We start from the raw sequence: 23,490 nt of genomic DNA, 5'->3' as shown, positions 1-23,490 counted from the left end.
CGTTCCGCATTGTTAAAGCCCCCTACAGTCCCCTCCCCTCCTCTTAAACCAACCAGCTATTTACAGAAGATTCTGCAAGCACATAGCCCATCTCATTCAGTAAAGCAAGGTGCATTACAAGGAAAGACAAGGCCCAAAATGAAGTAAATGTACACCAAATTGACTGTGAGGCAAGCATAAGCACAGGTTGATTGCACAAAACAACTAGTGTAAATTGTTCCTTCTGAATAAGTTGGCATGCAGTACCAGGAGTAGGAAGCTACACAGACACACAGCCCTTCAGCTGTCTACTAAACACAGCTGTCCTGCTATCTATAGTCCTATCCTGCCTCCTGAATGTGCACCCAGTATGCATCTATATGATCTCACTACAGGGGTCAGTCCTAAAGTCCAAACTGCTTACAACGGACTCCTTCTACTAGCCCACATTCCTTGCTATAACACAGTTCAGCCAGTTTAGCAGCTTTCATTCCATAATTTTAATTTTAAGATTATTCTTCCCATTCTTTGCATTATATTACTACTTGAGAGTATATCAGCAGGGCTCTTGAATATCTCTCTCCTGCAGCACAAATCATATACCTAGAAGTAACATTTCTATAAGAGCTACAAGAGGAGTTCATAAAGCTAACTACTCCTGACATTCAATTCATATTATACTTTCCCTATTTATATTAGAGGTAATAACATAGCAATAGTCAAATAAAAAATGCCAAATGGAAATAAGGCATATTATTTGCATCTATTTATCATGAAAACAACAAAAATGCCTACAGGAAAGGGAAGCAAAGCCTGTTAGGAGGGCTTAAGGGAAGACTCGGAACAACTACAAGGGCAATTATAAATTACAAGACTAAGTTTATTAGTTCAGCTCTGCAAAATATTAGAAATTAGTTAACGGCACTTTTGAGATATGGAAATGGTCTTTTATTTACAGTTTATTTATTCATAAGTAAGTGTTAATTAACCTAAAAGAATTAGTGCTTTCATGTTCTTAGAATTCTGGGGTGGGGTTTTTTCCTTCCTTTCCTAGTTCATGTTCTCAGACTGTGCCTTAATACCTGTTAAATCAAGTGTATGTAAACATCTGCAAGTGTATGTAAACATCTACTGGATAAAACTGTCCAGAGAAACTTTGAGAATGCTTCTATCATTATATATTTATGTAATATTTATGTGTGGATTCAAATCCCAATTACTGTCTATACCTGGTATACTTTTTTGTTCAGTGTATAATTTCATGGGGTTGATGAAATCTACCTATTTCCACGCCCTCATAAGATCCAACCTGTGGAGCAAACCCAACTCCAAAATCTGTTAGTGGACTTCAATGACTAAAATAATCTTCACTTCCAAATCTATATGCCTAATTCATCTTTTTGAGACTTTTCTTGTAAAAGAACACACTCTTTCAGAACCTTTTGTTTTCATAGAAGACTAACAATGCATTTTATGCTGTCTTTACAGGGTAATGATTATTCAAGTGTGACTGAAAGGATTTCAAGGTCATTTTATTATTTTGTTCTTAGTCCATGTTGATTTCTCATGTTATGATAACAGAAAAACCCGAGGTGAAAATGTGCATGACACTGTTTCAGTTCCACAGATTAACTTAAAATGCTTTGAAAGGATGCATAAAAAGGACTAGTTGCACAATCTCTTTCAATAATACGCAAAATTATGCCAAGAAAAGTCAATAGAAGTACTTCTCCTTCTACTACTTTCAAGCAAAACCAATGCTACTACATGCAGAAATGAAAAGAAATACTTGCTAAAGTATCTCCAAGACAACTACTTACTAATTCAATTCATCACGAGAAACAAAACCCAACTATCTGTGGATCTAACACAAAACAAAGACTCACACATACCACATCACACACACACACACACACACACAGAGAATGAACCAGCTGCAAAGCTGCAGCAGAACAGCTACCTGTCCCTTCATTATTCACTACAAATCTTAGCTTTGAGCCTGTTATCTAGTTCTACCTTTAGTCCACCCTCAGTATAACTATGAAGGGACAAAACCAAACAAACAAAACAAAAACAAACAAAAAAAGAACAAAACCAAAAACAAACCAACACACAAAGGAAGAAAAAAACATAAACCAAACTGAAACAAACCAGCGCACAGCACACAACAGTTTCTCACACTAGTACTGTCATTGTACATGAAGAATCCTTTCTAAACTTAGTCTTCATTGTAACACAGAAAACTAAACCAAACGTCTCTCAAAAATGCATACACACATGCACACACCAGATTCTGATGAATCGCACATATGGTCACATCCATATACATGTTTGCACGTATACATATGCATACACACACTTTCCCTAATAGGTCCATATAATGTAGTCCAAGAACTACCACCACATATGACCTACTATTACGAACTTCATGATCATCAAGAGTTCACTTGTCATCAATAACGAGTTCATCCCTTCCTATAAGAAAGGTCCTGCAGTATTTGCAGACAAATTAGGGAATGCTATTAGATATAACCCAGATACAAAGGTCAAGATATTTATATCAAAAAATAAAAACTGGGCTTAAAATTCTTATTCACACAGATTCAAATTCTGTACTCATTACAGACTGCACAGCAAGAGGAAAAAAAAAAAACAAGCTTCCTGTAAACTAAGATAGAAAAGGCATTACTTAGTAATATATAATATATATTAATACAGAAAGAATATTGAAAGCTTATGAGCAACATCCTCAAATTTTGTATTCCTATGCACATTTCCATTTGAAATTTACAAAGTTCAATACAGAAAAAAACAAACATATTTTGTTTAAATAACATTGCCTAAACTCTCACCACAATCACCGCACTCATAATAAAATGGAAATTTTCTTGCATTCCCTTCAAAATGTTTTACTTCAACTGTTAAATTTGATTTACGGAGAAAATATTCACATTGAATAGGACAGCAAAAGCAAAATGGATAGGTTTAAAATCAAACTTTGGCTTCCTTCTGACTTTCTAACCTTATGTAACAAAGATTTTAGTTATTACGACATTCTGAAAAGTTATGAGTTTTTATGTCAGTCACAACCACATAGCTCATAACATCTGTTAGATCAAAGGGGAAAAAGCAACACTTTAATATCATTTTGAACCTTATATAAAATGTTTTTATATAAAAGAAATTACACACGTAATTTATTCTAAAACCTCAGAATTTGTTCACAGCAGCAATTTATAAGAATGTCCAACTCACTGAAGTGATATGTCTCATCTAGTTAGTATTGTTTCCACAGTTCTACTTTGCTAGCATCAATCTCACAATAAGACACAGCACACGGTGGGGGCATGGAAAGCAAGCCACAACTTGGACTATGTTATACTGAAGACTCAGATTGATTGTCTCATGACCAGTACTGGACAGGAAACCTTCGATTCAAGAACAGCAAACATGCAGTTTCTACTTCCTTCCTTAAGAGTGTGGGAGACAAAGCCATGTGATTCTGTGATATTCTCTCAGCACTTGTATTTACTATTCAGCAGTGAAAATCGAGTGCACAAAGGGAACAGTCAAGTTATCTGACAAAACATTTGCTTTCACATTAACATGTTGTCAGAATTCACAGATGAGACACAGAACTACTGCTGTATCAGTCTGTGAACATGAAGAATGCTGAGTAGACAAGCAATAATACTTCCACGCCTCATCATTTTTCACATCCATATTTCTAAGTGTGAGGATCATTTCTGTACTACATGCTGTTCCATTAACAGGTATTAACACTAAACACAGCTAATTATGATTTGGTTTTCCTCCAGAGGTTAGCCCAGTAGGAAAAAATAATGTAAGAAAGAAAAGAACAAAAAGGCAACTAACACCTTACATATTAGTAGGATGTACACAAATTGAGTATTACAAGCCTGAATACAAGAAGCATTCAATTTTATTCTGCCTTTTGCAAGATCAATTCTAAATGCTGAAAGGATTAGATACTCAACAAACCATCACGCAGAACAGTACATGAAACAAAAAAAATATAGTTAAATAATAATTTACACATAATTCATAGCTCCTATGAGAAATACTCACCAAGATCTGTATTGGGGCCAGCAAGTAGCAGCTTAAATTTGTCTAATCGGGATGCTTCTCTTTCAGTTAATGCAGGAGTAACTGAGGTATTACAGTCTGCCATACCACTCACCAAGGGAGGCGTGGAAGTTTGTGGAAGGGACTGTGATCTCTGCATGGAAGTATTTTCACTTGCATTATCTGAAGGGAAAAAGATGCATAACAGTTAGCCTCAGCTACTGAGAAGGCTATTCATAACTTGAATTTAATTTGTAAATTTAAAATAGAATTAGGTTTTGGAGAAATGTAAACTCTAGTATAGCACAAGTTTGGACTTCAAATTATTTGGATTTAGCAGGACAAGCATTCCTCTTCCAAGCAGTATTCCACAATTAAACCACACCAATTAGAGAGCAGACAAACAGCAAGGCTAATTGATTTCTAAAATCTTACTTTAAAGTTTATACATAAACCACAGAACAGATCACGTAAGGATGAACTTCCCAATCCACATGCATGTTTTTTTCCAATTTTTGAACATACTTTATACAGTAGTATTTTAATAAGAAAATTTTTACAGTGGTAGGAATACTATTAACTGCACACAACTTGGGGCAGTTAAACATTAAAATGCATTCAGTAGTGCAGCTTCCTTCCAAAACTGAGGATGTAATAACGCTGAAAACACAAAAGTTTAATTATTCTTCCCTCACCCCTGTACTTCTCACACACATACTTTAAAGTTCAGTAAGGCATACAGTGCCTCCTTCAAATCAATATTGATTACTACTATTTTCCCGTGGTATTATGAAAAGGTTGGGAAGGGGTTAATGTCTTAAAGGGCAAATATTAGTCCCCTCATTTGATTTTCAACATCTTTTTCATTTTTTAAACATACCTGATGAGCTTGATGTATGACCTTCACTGATTGATTTAACAAGCCTATTATCACCACATGCAATCGAAGCCAGTTCTGCAGATTCTACTTGTTTTTCTTCCTGTAGATGTTCTTCCTGAAATTTATGCTGCTCTTGTAGCTTGCTATGATTCTCGATTACTTTGTGAGCCGTTTCCATGACCACTTCTGTATTTAAGTTTTCAGCAGCTATTGCTAAGAGTTCATCATCATCATCCCCAGGATCCCAAGCATCACTCGTGTTACTTTCAAATTCTTGGAAGGTGCTGACTTTCTTTAGTTTCACTGGAGTTGTAGGTGGCTTTGAACCTGGTTTTACCAAGCTGCTCAAAAACAAGTAAACAATATTTCAAGAACTAGTAATGGAGTATGAAAAACACCATGGAGAAAGCCAAAAGAAACAAAGCCCATGCCTGACATTATATAGGTAGCAAAATTTAATCTTCCTCCAGTCGTTACTGTTCAAAAAACCCACCAAAATCCACACCAAACAACAAGAAAAAAATAGAGCAACCTGAAAGACAAATAAACAGAATACTACTGCAATAGTTTAAAAGATAGGACATATTGCACTTCTCCTGCTCCATGAATTTCTGTAGACTGTAATTGCTGCATAATAACACAGCAGCAGTAATCAAGTCATCAGGTCTACTCACGTCATCAATCATGTAATGCCATAAACAAATCAAGTCTCACCTTAGAACTCATTACATCTATCATTCCTCACTATACAGGCAATCCAGCTCAATTTGCCTCAGAACTTTGCTCTACTTATAGGCAGGATATTTCCTCTAGTTGCTAGTATAGAGTATACCCTGATCAGCTCCTAACCTTTCATCCCTCAGTCAACACACGGCATAACAGATAAGAATTAAGCATTCCTCCCCAGCTTGGCACTTGCTCTCACTTACAATACCAAGCAATCACATATCTCTTCAGATTTCAACTAGACAAGGCATAAAGTTGAGAGAGCATCCCAGTCTGCTCTCAAAAAAAGTTAACACCATTAACTCCATGCTTTTCCTGCCCATTCCTGTCTTTCCACCTGTGTTCATTTACTTCTTTTTTTTTTTCTGTAAAGACAAGGCAGCCAGAATTAGAAATCAGAAAAAGTTCTTACACAGTCCTCATACAATATCAGTAATATTTCTGTTATGTATTGCAAGGAATATCTTTCCTAACAGGTGTTACAAAACTAACACTTTCACGCAGCTTATCATTATCTAAAATAGCAAGGTCTTTCTCCTGTCATCATTTCAAGCAGTAAGCTTCTAGTTTTTGTTACTGGATCTCTCCACATTTAACTCCCATTAAGTGGAAGTGTGTTAAAGTTCTTTAATATACTTAATAACTCCACATTTTGAACCAATTCATCCCTTTCCTTTTTCTTCAGTCCTCGGGGTTACACATTTCAACTGCCTTCAATTCTGTATCATCTGAAAATGAACCAGCATGTGTTTATCTCTTGTGCCATTTCAAACCAGCCCTTGGAAAAAAAATAAAAATAAAATCACCTCCTTCCATTATGTTTTGTCCTTGCCACTTTGGGCAGTTCATTTCATTGGTCATACACTTTACCCAAAATTCTCACACACACCAACATTTCAACAGCAATGCTGGTTTCCAAGGAGCTGACGACTCTACCAACAAACCAGAAACAATTCTGTCCTTGACAAAACTTAAACTGTCTTTCAAAAGACAAACAAACAAAATACAATAAAGCAAAATGTAAGACACAGAGAAGTAGGAGCTGTCAGAAAGCAGCATTTTTCTGTAGCCCTCAGCCAAAAGGAGAGGAAAATCATTTTAGCTTATCAGAATGAAATTTATTTGGTTACTAATAACGTTTAGCATAATGTTACCATTTTCATGTACATTGTGTTGTCATATCAAATAGTCATGATCTATGGCAATCAACTTTTAAAGCACTAAAATCTATTCTACCTACTGACTCCTTACAAGCAAAATGCCCACCTTTGCCTCAAAATGATCTACATCACAACCTGACTCTTTTCTCTTACAAGCAAAGAAACCCAGTCCATCCGGATAAAGATGCATGCAGGAAAGCTGCTTACACCCAAATATTTACCCTACGATTTTCAATGTGTAAGACACTGTAAACAGATAATAAATGCTGGTAATCTAGGCTACTTAAGAACCGAACAGCTGTTTGTTGCTCCCAATATGATAAGCACCGGGAAGTCGTAAGACAAGACAGAACAGAGAAGTCAAGATGATGACAAAAACTGAAAAAGGAAGACTAACAAAAAACTTAATAGCCAACAGGGAAGAAAAAGGGGAGAGATGGCAGAGGAGATATAAGCTACCTGGAATATTTAAATATTATGTTGACTTACGTTCCATGCAGCAATGGATCAAAAGGCGGATGCTGAGCACCATACACATGTTGAATACTAAAGGAAAAGAAAGAGTTATCACAAAAATAGTAAAACATTTGGGTTTTTTCTGTGTATCAAATGAACCGTCTATAATAAGCTGAATTGAAATATTCAAAGTTTTCTGTTTCAAAAAGTCCCTTATGACATTAAAAATAATGAAGCTGAAATTAAAGCATATACTAAAAAGTACCTTACAGAAGAATCATAGATTTGCCTAATAGGAGGACTTAACTGTTACTAAAGTACAAGACTGATATATTTAAATAAAAATGCAAAAGATGTCATGTTAGAGAATAAAAGCCGTGAGTATTAAAACACGTTTTGAAGAGTAGCTGCCTAAGACAGACTTATTTACAATTATCTTTAACATCGCAAAACAGCACGTTACTTCATGAACAATAAAACTCTCTATAAACTAAAAGTTCATTTGCCTAGTTTTCAGCTATAAAACTATTTTATACATAGAAAAACTCCACAGAAGACACATCAAGATTCACATCTGGTTTCATAACAGAAATTACTACTACAAAACTCTCTGATTGTCAGAAAAGCAAATCATATACAACATTAACATCTACCTAAACCTGCACTAAAAGCCACATAAAAGAAAACAAACATGCCCTCCTGACAAATCAAAATCAGTCTCCAGATCATAAGCATAAATAAGTCTGACCTTAGTAAACCTGAGCTAGAACCAAGCCAGGAAGATGGCAGTCACAAATTTTGACAGACCTAAATTTATACTAAACAAGCAGTATTAATAGTAGTGACATTAGCCCTAGAGATGACTGACTGGTGGTTTATAAAGGCTATCAATTTTCACGATTCCATGCAAATGAAACAAGCCAGTCCACCACCAGCCTTCCTACATGACTGTATGCATACCCCACACATCAAGCCTCTGCACTCTTCTCCTCTTAGCTTACATGAGAGCCAAGTGTCCCCTCCCATTTTGGCATACACACAAAATCTGCCTTTTCCTTCAGACACTATGAATGACCACGATAGGAATCCACCCAAATATAAAGCAAAATCAACCTTCTCTGCACCATTAAAGAAAAAAAAAAAAAAAAGAAAAAAAAAACCCAACTCAAAAGCAGAATCCTTGTTTTTCCATATGCCTGCAGTTGCCTTCAAGTTAATTAAATGCATCTATTCATAGACCCCACCCAATCGAGGAGGGTCAGATGTATTTTACTCCTAAAGGACTCAGCAAAGTTACAAAATAACAAGTTCACCACAAGAACAGTCTTAGTTTGTAACTAGAAAAACAAAACTACTACAAGTTATTGCTAATGGGTAACTAAGAAAGGAAGGAGCTAAAAGGATGAGCAGGTTTTGTTGAATTCAAGCAAACGGTACAGAGTTCTCCGAGAACCAAGAGCACGCATCCCTCTTACAAAAAGAATATAGGAAACGGAATTACTCTGCTTACAAAAGTAGCTCAGGGATGGGAGCGGAATTACTGTTAAATAATCACCTGAACATGCGGTCCCAGCATGACATAATGGTCAAAAGAGTTCATGTGACTTTGGGGATGTATTCCCAGAAAAATGTGAATAGCAGAATGTGTTTGTAGCTCTTTGCAATGATACCACAACTGGGTCTGCTGTCTACGCTTCAGGAACAGAATTGTGAAATCGATGCTATTTTGAAATATTAAGCAGGAACTAAAATACAGCTCTATGCCTCTAAAGTGCAGTTTCCTGCATATCATTTCAAAATACCATAACTTGCATCAAGTCACAAACATCGTAACATGTATCATTACTGAGACCACCAGTGGTCCTCGTTCAGGCAACTGCAACGCTCCGGACACTGAGCTAACAGAAGAGAAGAACCAAGGCAGGGAGGAGAGGCCCCGCACCACCCCCGCCCCCACCCCCTTTCCCCCCCCCCAGCCACAAACAGCGACCGGCCGGCCACAGAGAGCACAGATCTACGAGCATCCGGTGAAGTCAGCGGCCGAGGCGGCTCCCAGGAGCCCGGCGTTGGAGAAACCACGAAGTGGAGCTAGGCAGACCTGCGGCCCGGCTCGCCCCACCACCGTGTACTCCAGCTGACGGCGGGACGAGCCGCGCCAAGCCTCCGCCAGCCGGCCGCTCCCGACCTTCCCGCCGCCCCCTCACCTGCCCGGCACCTTCGCGCCGCTTCGCTTCCAGAACTGCTTCTTGCCGCCGTCACTCGCCATGACGGCCGTCACCTCATCCCCCTCCCTGCGGCGCTGCTTGGCGCGGCTTGGCGCGGCTCGGCTCGGCTCTGCTCGGGGTCCCGACCCGCTCCCTCAGGCTTCAATCCCTCCCATCCCTTTCCACACAAACGGGACAGAGCGCAGCCATTTTGGGACCAGGAAACAACCCCGCTTTTCATTCGCCTCACAACGCGGCCCGGAGGTTTTATCCAACCAAAAGTGAGAGTGCTGCCGTGTGGGTCAGGTTGAGCCAATCGCAGCGAGGGCGTGTGGTGGGCGGAGAAGAGTCTGGGGGTGGGGTTCGCTGTGGTGGCGGTGGCGGTGGCGGTGGCGGTGGCGGTGGCTGAGTCGGGTTGGGACCTCCCTCCCCTCCCACCCCGCGGTGGAGGTGGTGCAGGTGGTGCTGCAGCGGTGCGCCCGTCCCCGCCGGCTTGGGGAGGTTGGCGCGGCGCGGGCAAAGAGGCGCCGGGGCTGCAGCGGGGTCCGGTGAGCTGGGTCCAGGAGCCTCGTCCGAGACCGGTCTCTTTGTATGAGCCCGGGCTGAGGCCGCCGGCGCCGGGGCGGCTGTTTCTTGGTCTTGTGGTGGTGTGGGAGATACCAGCCTGAAATGATACAGAGCCTCAGACTTAGTTCCTCTCTGTGATTAGCAAAAGAGCTCCTTTAAAGTCAGATTGTACTTTATGTTACTCAAGAGTATGATGTTCTCAGGTTTTAATCCTTTTTGATGTAACCACAAAGAAATTCAGAGTACTCGTTAGGAAGAAATGCAAAACTTGCTATGTCAATGGAAAGAGACAGCAATTGGAGAGGACAGATTTCAATCAGGTTAGATCTAACCCCATTTTATAACAAAATGCATCAGATTTTTGTTACTTTGTGCCAGTTGTTTGCAGTACTTTACCCACTTGTTTGGGGGGGGGGGGAGGGGGGGTAGAATGGCTTTAATAATAGAATGGTTTAGGTTGGAAAGGACCTTACGATCATCTAGTTCTAGCTGTCTCACCATGGGCAGGGACACCTCACTCTAGACCATGTTGCCCAAGGCTCTGTCCAGCCTGGCCATGAACACTGCATTTGCCACTTCCTTGGGCAACCTGTTCCAGTGTCTCACCATCCAGCCGGAAAAGAACTTCTTCCTTCTGTCAAACCTGAACTTCCCCTATTTAAGTTTAAACCTATTTGTTTTTACTGTATTTTACTGTATTTAAATCTTTGTTCTGTTGCTACAGTCCCTGGTGAAGAGTCCATCTCCGGCATCCTTGTAGGTCCCCTGCAGATATTGGAAGGCTGCTATAAGGTCTCCATGCAGCCTTCTCTTCTCCAGGCTGAACAGCCCCAACTTTCTCAGCCTGTCTTCATATGGGAGGTGCTCCAGTCCCCTGATCATCCTCGTGGGCTACTCTGGACTTGTTCCAACAGCTCCATCTTTCTATACTTTAAAGTTTTCCTGAAGATTGGGCTCACCCAATCATTGTATCCACTTATTTGCTTAGAAATGATACAAGATTGAGGGTCTTTATATGTATCTATAGAGTTCTCAGCACTCTGATCCAAGGTTATATCACTTCTGCAAACTAAATAAGTATGATTTTACATTATTCTTTAGAGTATGGCTCCTGAGAAAATAATGCTGACTTACAGAGGTTTTATGCTGCATCCTAATGCAAGGCTAATTTAATGTATCAAAGATTGTTGAGGGAACATTCCACCATAATTAACTTAAAAACCACCATGTAGTATAAGACCTGACCTGCAGCGTGACATTTATCCTTTGGTATGAATTTCACATGTAAGTTATTATTAAGAATAAAAAGTAATGAGTTTTTCTGCCTGCTTTGGGATTTGCTTTAGCAGATCTTCCTAGATCACTATGCATGAGTGAAAGCTGCATGTCCTAATAATTTCAAAGCTACTTAAAGACAAATATGATAAGGGTAGCATCATATTCCCTACTTGTGTCCTTTAAATAGGATCCCTCTCACAGATTCTGGACCTGTAAGCTTTTTGTAATGCATTATGACCTTGACTATCAGCAACTTTAATAGAATATACAAGAAACATAATGTAACATGAACTACATCTGTTAACTAAAGTGAAAATAAAACCTGTAAGGTCATGAGTGAAACTTTGCATGGTCTTAGCTAGATAAATTTAAATCAGACTTGTTCCTGTTACAGTACAAAAATTAGGTACTTTTGGTTTTGACAGTCAAAAAAGTGATAAATCCATAAAAGATACATTCTATCATTAGCTTTAGTATGGATGTTGAAACTCTATTTGTATTCTTTTCATTTATTCATTGTTGATATTTGTGCAAAGGAAATTTAGTTAGATTCAGCCTAGATAGCCTAAGTTGTCTGCCATCCTTGACCTGAATGTTGATGAAACACCGTTCAACTTTTTTGTCAGTCTGGGGCAGCCATGTGGTTAGTTTTAGAAGTGGAAGTTTTATTGCATTACATACTAAAGTAATTACAAAGTTAACTGCATTATTTAGTTTTCATTGTATTCAGTATATGTTGTGTGGTGCTTAAAGTTTTTTGTGTGGTGCAGAATTTGATACTGGAAGCAAATAACAGATGCATTGATTTGTTCATGTGAATGGGTCTGACCTGCAAATGGGGCTACATCTGTATTAAGTACAACCACAAAATCTCTGTCTGAAACTGTGTGCAGCTGCTGCCAGTTTAGTCCCTTAGGCTGAAATCATCCAGAGTTGGACAGACCCTCTCTTGTTGACTTTCAAGAAGGCAGGGACACTATTTTAATTCTTTCCATTCACTGTTACATTTTTTCCTTGTTCTGTATTTTATCCCTCACACAAACCTGTGTTGCCAGGGTTCTGAAGGTGCAAGGGATTTGGAAGGAGGAACCTTTCAAGGCCCCATCAGGTAATTTAGGTGCAATTCCTTATGCCCATCACTTAAGGTAATACAACCACAAAGTGTATGTCCTTGAAAAAGACTTAACAAAACAGTATTAATCCAGTATCATAAGGAGATAAGTTCATAGCTATATAGTACTTGGAAGGAGATGGTGGTCTAAGCATGTATTTTAGCAGTGTTCATGCTTAGCGTTTTTGGTTATAGAAATGTAATATGGGCAGCTGAAGGTGTACAGAGTTTTCAATGACAACCTCTTTACTCGTTTAAGGAGACCTGCTAGGGATCAGGTACTGTCATTCGAGCAGTATAACAACACTGCAGTCACTGCTGGGACTCACCCACTGCTGTTATCAGTGTAGTTTTCAAACACTTTCAAGAATCTAGACAAGCACTTTGGAAATTGGTTAACATTGAGCTGTGCTTAGCTGCAGTTGCACTGCTTTAGACATCCAAACAAGCCACATTCTTGGCTGATTAATATTCTTGCACTAGCAATGTTTTGAACAAAGTAGATGCTGAGATGTTTATTAGTGTAAGAGCCGGTGAACTATATATGCAGGTGTTTCAGTGGACATTCAGTTTTATTGTTTTGTTTTTCAGCTAATCTGCTATAGAGAGCTTCTGCTAATACAGCTGTGTCGGTATGGTTACACAGGTAGACTTTTCTGTGGAGGTGCAGTGTATTTCGGGAAAAGAAGCTTTTCTGATGACAGGAAAGTATAGATTGATGATAAACATAATTAACTTAGCTGACAACAGCATTCCCCTGCTAACTTAGGTACACTCACACCAGGAGGATTTGCTGATAAAGTTGTGCAAGCTAGGGAGTGTGCTTTTTCATGCTTATCCTCACATTGCTTTGTCAGCAACATGCTGTAATGTAGATGCAGCTGTGAGTTGTATTTTAAACTTACTTCTTCTACAAGCTTACAAGACTACATTTTGCTGTATGTATATTTTTGTTTGCTTTAATTAATACAGAAAAAAACCCCAAAACTGAATTCATATGAGCCACTACACGATGAAGTATTAGTTTTTGCACGTTTTTACCGCTTAAGCAAACTGGTGTAAGTTCTTCTGAATGTAATACTCAGGGGTTTTTATGGTGGCTGATCACTGTTTGGTCCTTCCTACTGAGCTATTATATCCATCGACTTTACTGTAAATACAATGGAAGAAGCAGTTCTTTAAAATAAAATTGGGCAAAGGCAGTGAAGTTGCCAAGCAAGTTAACCCAAAGCAAGCATTCCACACAAAAAGGATAGTAGAAGCAGAGATAGCCACTTATACACTAGGAAAGACAACAGGCCTGGAGGGTACAGTACTTGGTGTCAAACAGATGTAAGGCAAGGTAAGATAAATTAGATAAGTAGTCATGTAGTATTATGGAAGAAAGAATAAAGGGATGTTAAAGAATAGAGATAGCCAACAGCTAGATTGAAAGAGGTTAGATATGGCCAGCAAATCACATAGTCTCGACAGCTCTTCCAGTGCAGTGCAATTTTTCTCCAGAAAATTGGAGAGGAAAAAAGGAGGAAGGAATCAAAATGAGAGAGTAATGACCAGGAGGAGTAGTCATTGCAGACAGGCAGTCACCATAGCATTTTGTAGCTTTTTCTCTGTAAGTGGCCTTCCCTATTGCACATGTTTGAAAATATGAGCAGACTTGCCAAAATAGACTTACTCTGGTGGTGCACATGTATGGAATTGTGCACACTTGCACTCTGTATTCAGTAACAGTGAAAGAATACTGTGAAACAGGAGAGAGCATAAATATGTGCTGTCTCTGGGTAAGTATCTGTTTCTTTTTTCTGCTTCTGGAAGACTGATTGATGTGGGTAGTTTTCAAAGGCTGTCATTCACTAAAATATTAGTAATTGTCCTCATATTTACATTCCATGTGGGTTTAGGTGAAGGGTTTTAGTTTTATTTCTGTCTGTCACAGCATCAACTGATAATCCGACATTGTTGGGCATAGTCTGGAACAGCACTCTGTGTCCAAGGAGTACTTGCTTACCAGCAATCTGATGGATGAAACTGCTCGTTCCCCAAGTCTGATGCAATATGCAGTTAAGACTTAAATGACTCAGAGGAGGAAAGATGCTTTTAAGTGGAAGTCTTGGGTAGGAGACAGGAAAGTTGGCAAAAACAACAGGCTCTCTTTCCAACATACTTCTGGTTCCTTGAAATTCCATCTTATTGTGCCTCCAGTACATAGAGTGGATTGCAGCATGACAGAACTTCGAACAGAAGAATAAATCAATGCGTATTTGTCTCTGAACCATGATAGTTCTGTTCATTGCCAATAGAAAATTCTTTAAATTACACTACTCATATCAGTTTCTAAACTCCACGTTTAACTTGTTATCTATTAAAACAAGGTGAAAGGTAAAATCATTGGAGCATTAGTTACCTTTTCCTGCAGCTAAAAGTTCTTGACTTACTGAGAGAACTTTAAAGGTGCCAGAAGACCTGCTTAGTGCTATTGATGAGGAAGTAGGCAATAGCATTTCTCTAAATTCAGTAAGAGCGTGAATCCCTTGGACAGACACTGAACCACTTTTTTACCAAAGTACAATAAATAGCAAAACTGTCTACTGTTGCTTTATTCTAAAAGCTGGACATGAAATGTAGAAGATGGGTATCTGGAGTTGTTCCCCTAAACCTACAGACTGGCTTTTTGGGTTGGTTTGTTTTTTTTTAAGTATCATCTGTAATTAACTGGAGTGCAAAACTGTGCAAAACTAGATTTTGGCATGTAATACAAGAGTGGGTGGGGCTCTCAGATCCCTCAGGTTTCTTTTTAGAATATCCATACTCATTTTGCTAAGTGGCCTCACTTTTTTTCTTCATGTCAGTTTGTATTATTGAATTTTTAAGAGAAAGAACCTGAAACAAGTTACAGGTTACTTAAAGGTACAAGTGCCTTGTAACTCTAAGAAGGAATTTAACAGCAGATTAGGTGTTTTGGCTCAGCTTCTCAGTTTTGGTCATTTTGGTTCTCACGGACAACTTCATTTCAAATTTCAGGAAATGCACCAGGTGTGGAGAGAAGTATTTCTCAGCATTATTGACTTCTTGGTTATCCAGCTGCTGCTGTGACTGCTGATACTGAACTCCTCTGACCTGTGGTTTGTAACAACCTCTGATGAATGTTTATGTTATCTTTGAGGGTCTATAAAAGATATGTTCCCTTTAGTTCATTCTCTGGCTAGCCTGTGTTTTCCGTTGTTCTCAGAAAACTTATTCAGCATGAAGTCAGTGCATTTGGTATGCAACTAGCATCGGTCCTGTCCTTGGCCCCTTACATTTTTGGTCAAAAAAAAAAAAGGCTATTTAGAAATGAATCTTTAAGTCTTCCTGTGCATGTAAGAAGAATGGCAACATGATCCTACATGGAAGTTTTTATGGATTATCTTCAGCAGAAATTTTCAGAGGCTCGAATGCATCAAGCTGTGTGCTAATTGTAGTTATCTTGAGAACATATATTTGTTCTCTGACAATATTATGACTGAATGCTGCAAGATTTAGTTGGTTTGTCTTTGTCTAGTCTAGTCTAGTCTAGTCTTGTCTTTGACCATCCAGCTCCATCACCAGCATTTTTTGAATTTTTTTTTTTTTTTGTGGTTTCTCCTTTAATCTCTGTCTTATTTAAGCCTACCACTGAGTTCTCTTTGTGCTTCAAAGACACTGTTAGTTCCTTTTTCATGTCATTTGCGTCTGTATGAGGGATTAGTTTTCCTTGGTGTTCTGGAGGATAGCAAAGCCTTTACTATGCTATTCAACCCCATTTCACTCTCAATTTATTCCTCTTTGATCCAAATGTATATTAGAAGGTAATTAAGTTTCACTGTTTGCTTTTCAATCCATTTCTGAGTTACTCTGCATAGCAGTTGAAAAGTACACTTAACCTGAAAACAGCCTTCTTCCCTTCTTTTTTAGCGTTCCACCTATTTTCAGTATTGAAATCCTATTAATACAATTTCTGTAGAAAAGGATTAGTGGTAGAGTGAGTTCAGGTGGTGTAAGGTGAATGACAAATACAAGATAGAATATGAATTCACAGTTGGCCTTGCAGTGTGTTGTATAGATAGCATTTCCAAAAATATCTTCAGTATAATACGTCGTAGTTATCATTCAAGTCAAGTGAGTTGTATCAAAGTCATGTTTTGTTTTTCTTGAAAAGGACTAGAATTTGCTACTTTAGAGGTATGTCTGTATCAAGTCTCATTAACTGTTCTTTATTACTTGTATTTTTATTGCTGGTTTTGTGTTTTGTGTATGCTCTTGTTTGAACAAGAGCAGATGTAAACATGAGTTATGAGTATAATTAAGATATTGCAGCTGGAGTTCTTGTAACAGGACCCTTCCAGCATGACTTTTGGTAGGAAGAAGTTATTGAGTGCTCCTGCAGTAATGCTGTTGGCTGAGCAACTTGTTTTACTAGTGAGAGTGTTGGAAGGGTTTATGATTTAGCAACACAGGGACTGAGAGGTTGCAGAAAGAGATATAAGCAAAATTATATTGCAAAGGAAATGGGAGTAACTGCAAATATTTGGATGAAAAGATAACGATAAAAGTAACAAAGCATTTTACACTTTACATTCACTTTAAAGCATTGTTTCTTCTTATCCAAGAGGTATATTGTGTTAGAGAATTGAATATATGAAGTAGTCATTAGCTGAAGATGGTAAATGTTTCTCCAAATATAAGAACATTAGTAGAACTGGAAAATCTGCATATTTTTGTTATATTTAGACCCTGTTACTTTTGAAACAAAGGTAGAAATAGTCCAAGTTTTTCAGCTAAGGGGAGAAAAGAAAACTCAGACTCCAAAGTAAGAATGAAATATTTTGCTATTCATATCACTTTCTTACATAACACAGCATGTAGCATCATATTGTAAAGTAATAAAAGAAAGAACATCTTAGCTTCTAAACCTCAGAATGAAAATTTGCCATTTCTATTGAATAGTCTTGACAGTTGTTTCAGGACTGGCAATCTTAGTGCAGGGAACGAACTAAGAATACTGATGTAAAAGCACCAGAGAGTCCCTGGCTTTTGAAAAGAAAATGATAAGGCAATCACAGGCAGCTCCTCAGAAGTTGAAGTCATTTTAAATGGAAAGAGCTCAGAGGATTCATCTTTTCTACTGAAATTGTGAAGTATGGTGGTAATAATTCTAGTATACATGGTCATTAAAGTAAGACTTCACAAGTAGCCAGAGGAAATAAATATGTTATGCATCATTTTTCAAAAATCTCTCTAACTCTGAAAATCAGCCATGGGCTGGAGAACAGGAGCAATACTAAAATACTAATGAAGCTTGAAAACTTTTATGTTTTATCTTTTTTGGCTTTGTTTTGTGAGAGGAGATACCTGCACAGGGAGATAGTGTTTTATACTGGACTAACGAAACTGAGGGAAGAAGAGGTAGGTTTCTACCAGACAAACCTTTGTCTATTTTTTTACACACTGTGATACTGCAAGTTTTATAAGTACTTAATGAAAAAAAAAACTTAAAATTCATAGTTCATATTGTATTCTTGTTCCCACAGTAATGATACTGTAATTGTTTAATATCAAGCTGATCCCATTCCACCTTTGTTGTCTATGATTTTTATTAATTTGTACATGGTACCCTTCTGTTTGTAGCAGTTCTCAGATAATGCTAGCCAACATTCTTACTAATGCTCTACAAATTCAAAATCACTGGTGCTCTGCATTTGTATGTGGCAAAAGTTAAAAGTTACAAATAAATAATAGCAGTCACTAAAGAGTGTAGGAGAGTTGTAACATGAGTTAATGGTTGGAAGTTAATACTAGAAAAACCTAAGCAGAAATACTGTCTAAAGAGTGAAGATAAGCATTGCATGGTTGGGTAGGGGATGTAGGAGCTTCTTCATAAATTTAGTTATTTAGATTAAGACAGGATGTATTGCTGAAAATTTGCTGTACTTCAGCTACAATTCATTAAGCTTGATTGAGGCTTTTACTGTATGAAAAATCTGTGTTCTTTGTGTAGAAAATCAGAGGAGATTATCGTAACAGTCCCTTGGGCTGCACAACCTATGAATTGCTCTCAATGCTATTCCTTTTCTAATTTCTTACTATTATTTATCTGTTAAACTCTCTGCAAAAGTGAAACAGTTTCATTACATTGGTTTATACATGGCATGTATATACGTGAATGCACAGATGTTTAATCTTATATAAAATAAAATTAAAATGTGGTTTTGTTGGAGTATCACAAAGAATAGTGGGCCTTTCTTCTTTGTGGTAAAAGGAAATTTAGTGGAGCAAGTTTATTTAAATTGATGTGTTTAAAAATGAACTTTCTTGTGTTTGTGTAGGTGAAGGAAGAGGCCACCTATACATAGTCTTTGGTTCATTTAAGATGTAAACTCCTGTCTAGGAGTGTGCTCTGTCTCTCTTCATTGAGAAGCCAGGAGAGTCGGGTCCTTCCGTAGCATGGTTCATGAGAGGGGGTCTGTATCAGAGCCTTTTTCCTAAGGAAAAAGTAACTCAGGAAGCTTCTTCATAGCTCATATAATTAGCCAGTTGAAGTGTGAACATATGGGAGTAGTGAAGGAATAAATCACACAGCAGCAGCTATATGAGTTTTTTAGAGTATTCCAATTTTCTGTCTGTTACACACTGCACAATAGAAGAAAATGTCCTTTATTTCATTGCTAATTATTGGCAGTATGCTCAAAACCAGTAAAAGTTAACGAGAAAATTATTATAGTAGAGAAATAGCAGTCAGTAACATTTCAGTATCTAACTTAGCTAAGGAAATCTGTTGTGTTTTATAAGCCAGGTTGCAGCTGGAAGCTCATGCGTGTTTGTTTTCACTGATTTCAAAATGTGAAAGAAGCATTTATGTTAATAAATCCTTGTTTGCATTCAGGTTCTCCTTTGTTGAAGGCAAAGGACCATTCATCACCACTCTGCATCTCATTGCTCTTTTCAGTCTGCTCAAGCATGTCTGGAGCAGGGCTGGGGTGCCTTTGGCTCCACTGGAAACATTATGTCATTATCTCAACAAGATGTTGTCATGCCAGGAAAGGATCAATACTTTGACGAGGAGCTGCTCGCTCAAAACCATGTTGTTATTTTATAAAGGACAACTTGGAACACTTTCCAGCATTTCCCATGGTATAAAGCTCCAGGGACTTGATTTGTCTCTCTGCCTAGTAAACTGAGTTGATTCATCTGAAAATACGTCTGCCAAACTCAGATAACAAGAAAAATTACACCTTCTGCCCACATCAGGCTTCAGCCTTTCAGCTGTTTCAATAGTATGCTGTCTTTGTGCAGGAAGTACTTCACATACCACCGATTAATCAGTGGGGAAGGGAGGAGAAGGCTTTAGCCCTTTTCCTGCTGCTGACACCAGTCAAGTCTAGCCTTTAGTCCGTATGACCACACAGCCCCGGGAACGCTGCATTGCACAGGGTGCAAGGGCTGGCAGCCCCACAGGAACTCACCTGACTTTGAAAGGGCATTGTGCTGCAATCCTTCCATCCATCCTAACCTGCTTCCCTGCCAGGCTCCGGTGCCAGTGCTGTCAAATGTGTCCACCTCAGGGTCTCCAGCGCAGACAAACCAGGACAGCCACATGACTCTGGGTCAATGTGTTGTGAAAGGCAAGACAGCTGGAGCTAAAGGGCTCTCTGTAGAAACAAGTTCACCTCTCTGCTGAGGAGTAAGTCTCAGAAGAGATTAAGAGTTGTTCAAGGTGCTAATCCAACATTGCTTTGGATAATATCACTGGTATACAGCAATCAAGGATTGTGCAGTGGTGAGTGAAATGGATTAAAAAATCTGTTGGTAGAATTTTGTATCCTCTTCACACTGTCAGAGGTGGCTTTAACAGAAAGGCTGTATGGAAGTCCTGTAGCTCTGCATGAGCAGCTTGTTATCTGAGGGGCAAACACTACTCGGCTAGCTACTGCGCTTCATTTAACCCTCCTGTTGGCTCAAGTCCTAAGTAACCCAATTTAAGGATTTAGGTGCTCAAAGAAAAGGAATTGTTTTGTGATGGCTTTTTGTTTGTTTTAATTTAAAAGCAAAATAATTACTCCAATGACCTTAAGAAATATGGAAAAGGAAAAAGGGAGGACTCAGCATCTTTTCATGATATATAGATGTACATATTACTTTTTATGTTAATAGGCTGTTTATACTATGGGTGATAAAAACTCAGCACAGTTTTGAATGAATTTGAATTGTCTTTATAGAAGTTGATCATCAGTTGGTTGGACAAGGCCTTGGGTGATATGGTTTAGAGCGAGGTGTCCCTGCCCATGGCAGGGGGGGTTGGAACTTGACTATCTTAAGGTCCTTTCCAACCCTAACCATTCTATGATTCTATGATTCTATGATTTTATTATAGTAAATAGATGTTTACCTTAACAGAAGGCAAGTTTAACAATGTCAAATCACTTCTATCATATTAGTTCAGGTCTAATTTGTCAAAAATTCTCCCTGGTTCTTCCTTGTGTTCTGGGGTGCTGAAAATCTTGAAGTATTAATGTCCATTCTAGGCAAATTTAACTGTTATGTATCACTACTGAAACTTTGATTGCATTTGGATTGTAAGAGCTTCAGAATTATTGACAAAAACATTGCTTCATCTTATTTTCTTCAAACCTAAACAGTGCAGAACCCGCTTTTCATACAAAACCAATGGGATTCTTTACATCTGAAGGGAAGAGCAGCCTGAATACTTATTTCACATTAAAAGAGTTGCTCAGTGTTTGTTTGCTGTTTTGTTTCTTTCAACAGTGAAGCTGTACAATCCTTTCCTCTGACAGAAAAAGCAGGCAAACAACTTTGCCAGTGCTGTTGTGAAGAGCCTTTCATAGCATCCATCAGCTCCCACAAACTTCAGTGCAGTTGTTATCCCTTTGATACCAAGGGAAAAAGGATCAATATCTGAGAGGTCTTTTGTAGGCCTAAGAGTCCTGAAGAAATCCGCCAGCAATAGGCATCTGTGATTCTCTGAATGTTTATTCTTCCATGCAGCCTTTTGTCTGTTACCACCCACTCATCTAACCTGCATTGCTATAGGTTTTTCCAGTGGCAGGTAGGCTTCAATATACACATATGCAAGCCTGGGAGAAACCAAACCTAGGTGGTAAGGTTTCACACTGCTCTGAGAAACACTGTTTTTTTATAAAGAGTCCAGATGCAGATATTATGGATTTTAAAAGCTGTAACCTTGAACAAAGGCTTTTTTTTTTTTTCTCTGAAATATTCTGAGGACTTCTGTAGCGGACACAAGAAAGAATAGCCTTGTGTGCTTTTGAGAGAGGACTGGGATTCATGACTTGATCCCATTCTGTTACAATTAGTGTACTTCATTTGTCCTCCTTTATGCAATAAAATGAACTCACAGTATCACAGTATGTTAGAGATTGGAAGGCACCTCAAAAGATCATCTAGTCCAATCCCCCTGCCGGAGCAGGAACACCTAGATACAGTTACACAGGAACGTGTCCAGGCGGGTTTTGAATGTCTCCAGAGAAGGAGACTCCACAACCTCCCTGGGCAGCCTGTTCCAGTGTTCTGTCACCCTCACTGAGAAGAAGTTTCTTCTCAAGTTTAAGTGGAACCTCTTGTGTTCCAGCTTGTACCCATTGCCCCTTGTCCTATCATTGTTTGCCACTGAGAAGAGCCTGGCTCCATCCTCGTGACACTCCCCCTTTATATATTTATATACACTAATAAGGTCACCCCTCAATCTCCTCCAAACTATAGAGACCCAGCTCCCTCAGTCTTTCCTCATAAGGGAGATGCTCCACTCCCTTAATCATCTTAGTTGCCCTGCGCTGGACTCTCTCCAGCAGGTCCCTGTCCTTCTTAAACTGAGGGGCCCAGAACTGGACACAATATTCCAGATGAGGTCTCACCAGGGCAGAGTAGAGGGGAAGGAGGACCTCTCTCGACCTACTAACCACCCCCCTTCTAATACACCCCAGGATGCCATTGGCCTTCTTGGCCACAAGGGCACAGTGTCGGCTCATGGTCACCCTGTCGTCCACCAGGACCCCCAGGTCCCTCTCCCCTACACTGCTCTCTAAGAGGTCATTCCCCAACCTATACTGGAACCTGGGGTTGTTCCTGCCCAGATGCAGGACTCTACACTTTCCCTTGTTATATTTCATCAAGTTATTCCCCGCCCAACTCTCCAGCCTGTCCAGGTCTCGCTGGATGGCAGCACAGCCTTCTGGCGTGTCGGCCACCCCTCCCAGCTTAGTGTCATCAGCAAACTTGCTGATAGTACACTCAATTCCCTCATCTAAATCATTGATGAATATATTAAATAATACTGGTCCCAGTACCGACCCTTGAGGCACTCCACTAGATACAGGCCTCCAACTAGACTCCGCCCCATAGACTACAACTCTCTGGCTTCTCTCCTTCAGCCAGTTCACAGTCCACCTCACTACCCGATTGCAGCATCACTGCGTAAGTGGCTCTCAGTATCATTTCATAAAGGATCAATGCTTTTTCTCATCTAAACTTGCAAAAATAAAAATTTATCTTAATATCCCTCATATAAAAGTATTATCAAAGCCCAGTGTCTTGGTTTCAGCTTTCTGTTGACCAATTATTGGACTTTCAACATCTGATTTTTTCTATGTAAGAAAGCATGTAGTGCAGGAGTGACTTTCCACTTGCAGAGGAGGATCCAGGGAATTCTTTCCTTGTCACCAATGTTTCCATCCTGTCCAAAACCATAAACAGAATTTTGCAGTTACTGATAATTCCTCATCAAGAAGGGGCAAGCAGTTTCCTCTGAGACTGCTATTAATACCTTATTATGAGATTAAGATAAAAGCTCTCCCTGGAGTCTGCCAGCAAAACAGCTGCTGAAGTAGATGTCTTCGTACTGCTTAGCGCTGTAATGTTTTGGTAATCTCATTCTTGAAGATCAAGTTAATTATCATTTGCAACATGGTGTCAAAGACCAAAATGTTCTGGCATGTTGAACCTGGCCTTTTTTCACATCAGCATTACCTCCAGGCTGCTAATGTGAATCTG

At 39.0% G+C, this 23,490-nt stretch overlaps 1 protein-coding gene and 1 long non-coding RNA gene across 4 annotated transcripts in view; one reads left to right on the top strand and one right to left on the bottom strand.

Moving 5' to 3' along the window:
* Window positions 1-9,585, bottom strand: part of TBC1D22A (TBC1 domain family member 22A) — a 165,999-nt gene extending 156,414 nt beyond the window's left edge. For 2 of the 3 annotated variants that reach the window (XM_061372891.1, XM_061372893.1), the window contains exons 1-4: window positions 9,492-9,585; window positions 7,321-7,377; window positions 4,946-5,286; window positions 4,069-4,248 (exon numbers count right to left, since the gene is read on the bottom strand). In XM_061372891.1, coding sequence (XP_061228875.1) covers window positions 4,069-4,248; window positions 4,946-5,286; window positions 7,321-7,377; window positions 9,492-9,553 — 640 coding nt within the window. In that variant the 5' untranslated portion in view covers window positions 9,554-9,585. Of the gene's footprint in view, window positions 1-4,068; window positions 4,249-4,945; window positions 5,287-6,477; window positions 6,611-7,320; window positions 7,378-9,491 lie in introns of those variants that run through there. The other variant, XM_061372894.1, reaches the window with a different exon arrangement.
* Window positions 1-23,490, top strand: part of LOC133222823 (uncharacterized) — a 252,588-nt gene that overhangs the window by 176,084 nt on the left and 53,014 nt on the right. The gene's annotated exons all lie outside the window — the stretch shown is intronic.

This window comes from Neopsephotus bourkii, unplaced genomic scaffold (genome assembly GCF_033783945.1).
Source record: "Neopsephotus bourkii isolate Nb327-2 ecotype Australia unplaced genomic scaffold, CSIRO-AGI_Nbou_v1 NB_1624, whole genome shotgun sequence".
Taxonomy (NCBI): Eukaryota; Metazoa; Chordata; class Aves; order Psittaciformes; family Psittacidae; genus Neopsephotus; species Neopsephotus bourkii.
This window is presented reverse-complemented; position numbering and strand designations above follow the sequence as displayed.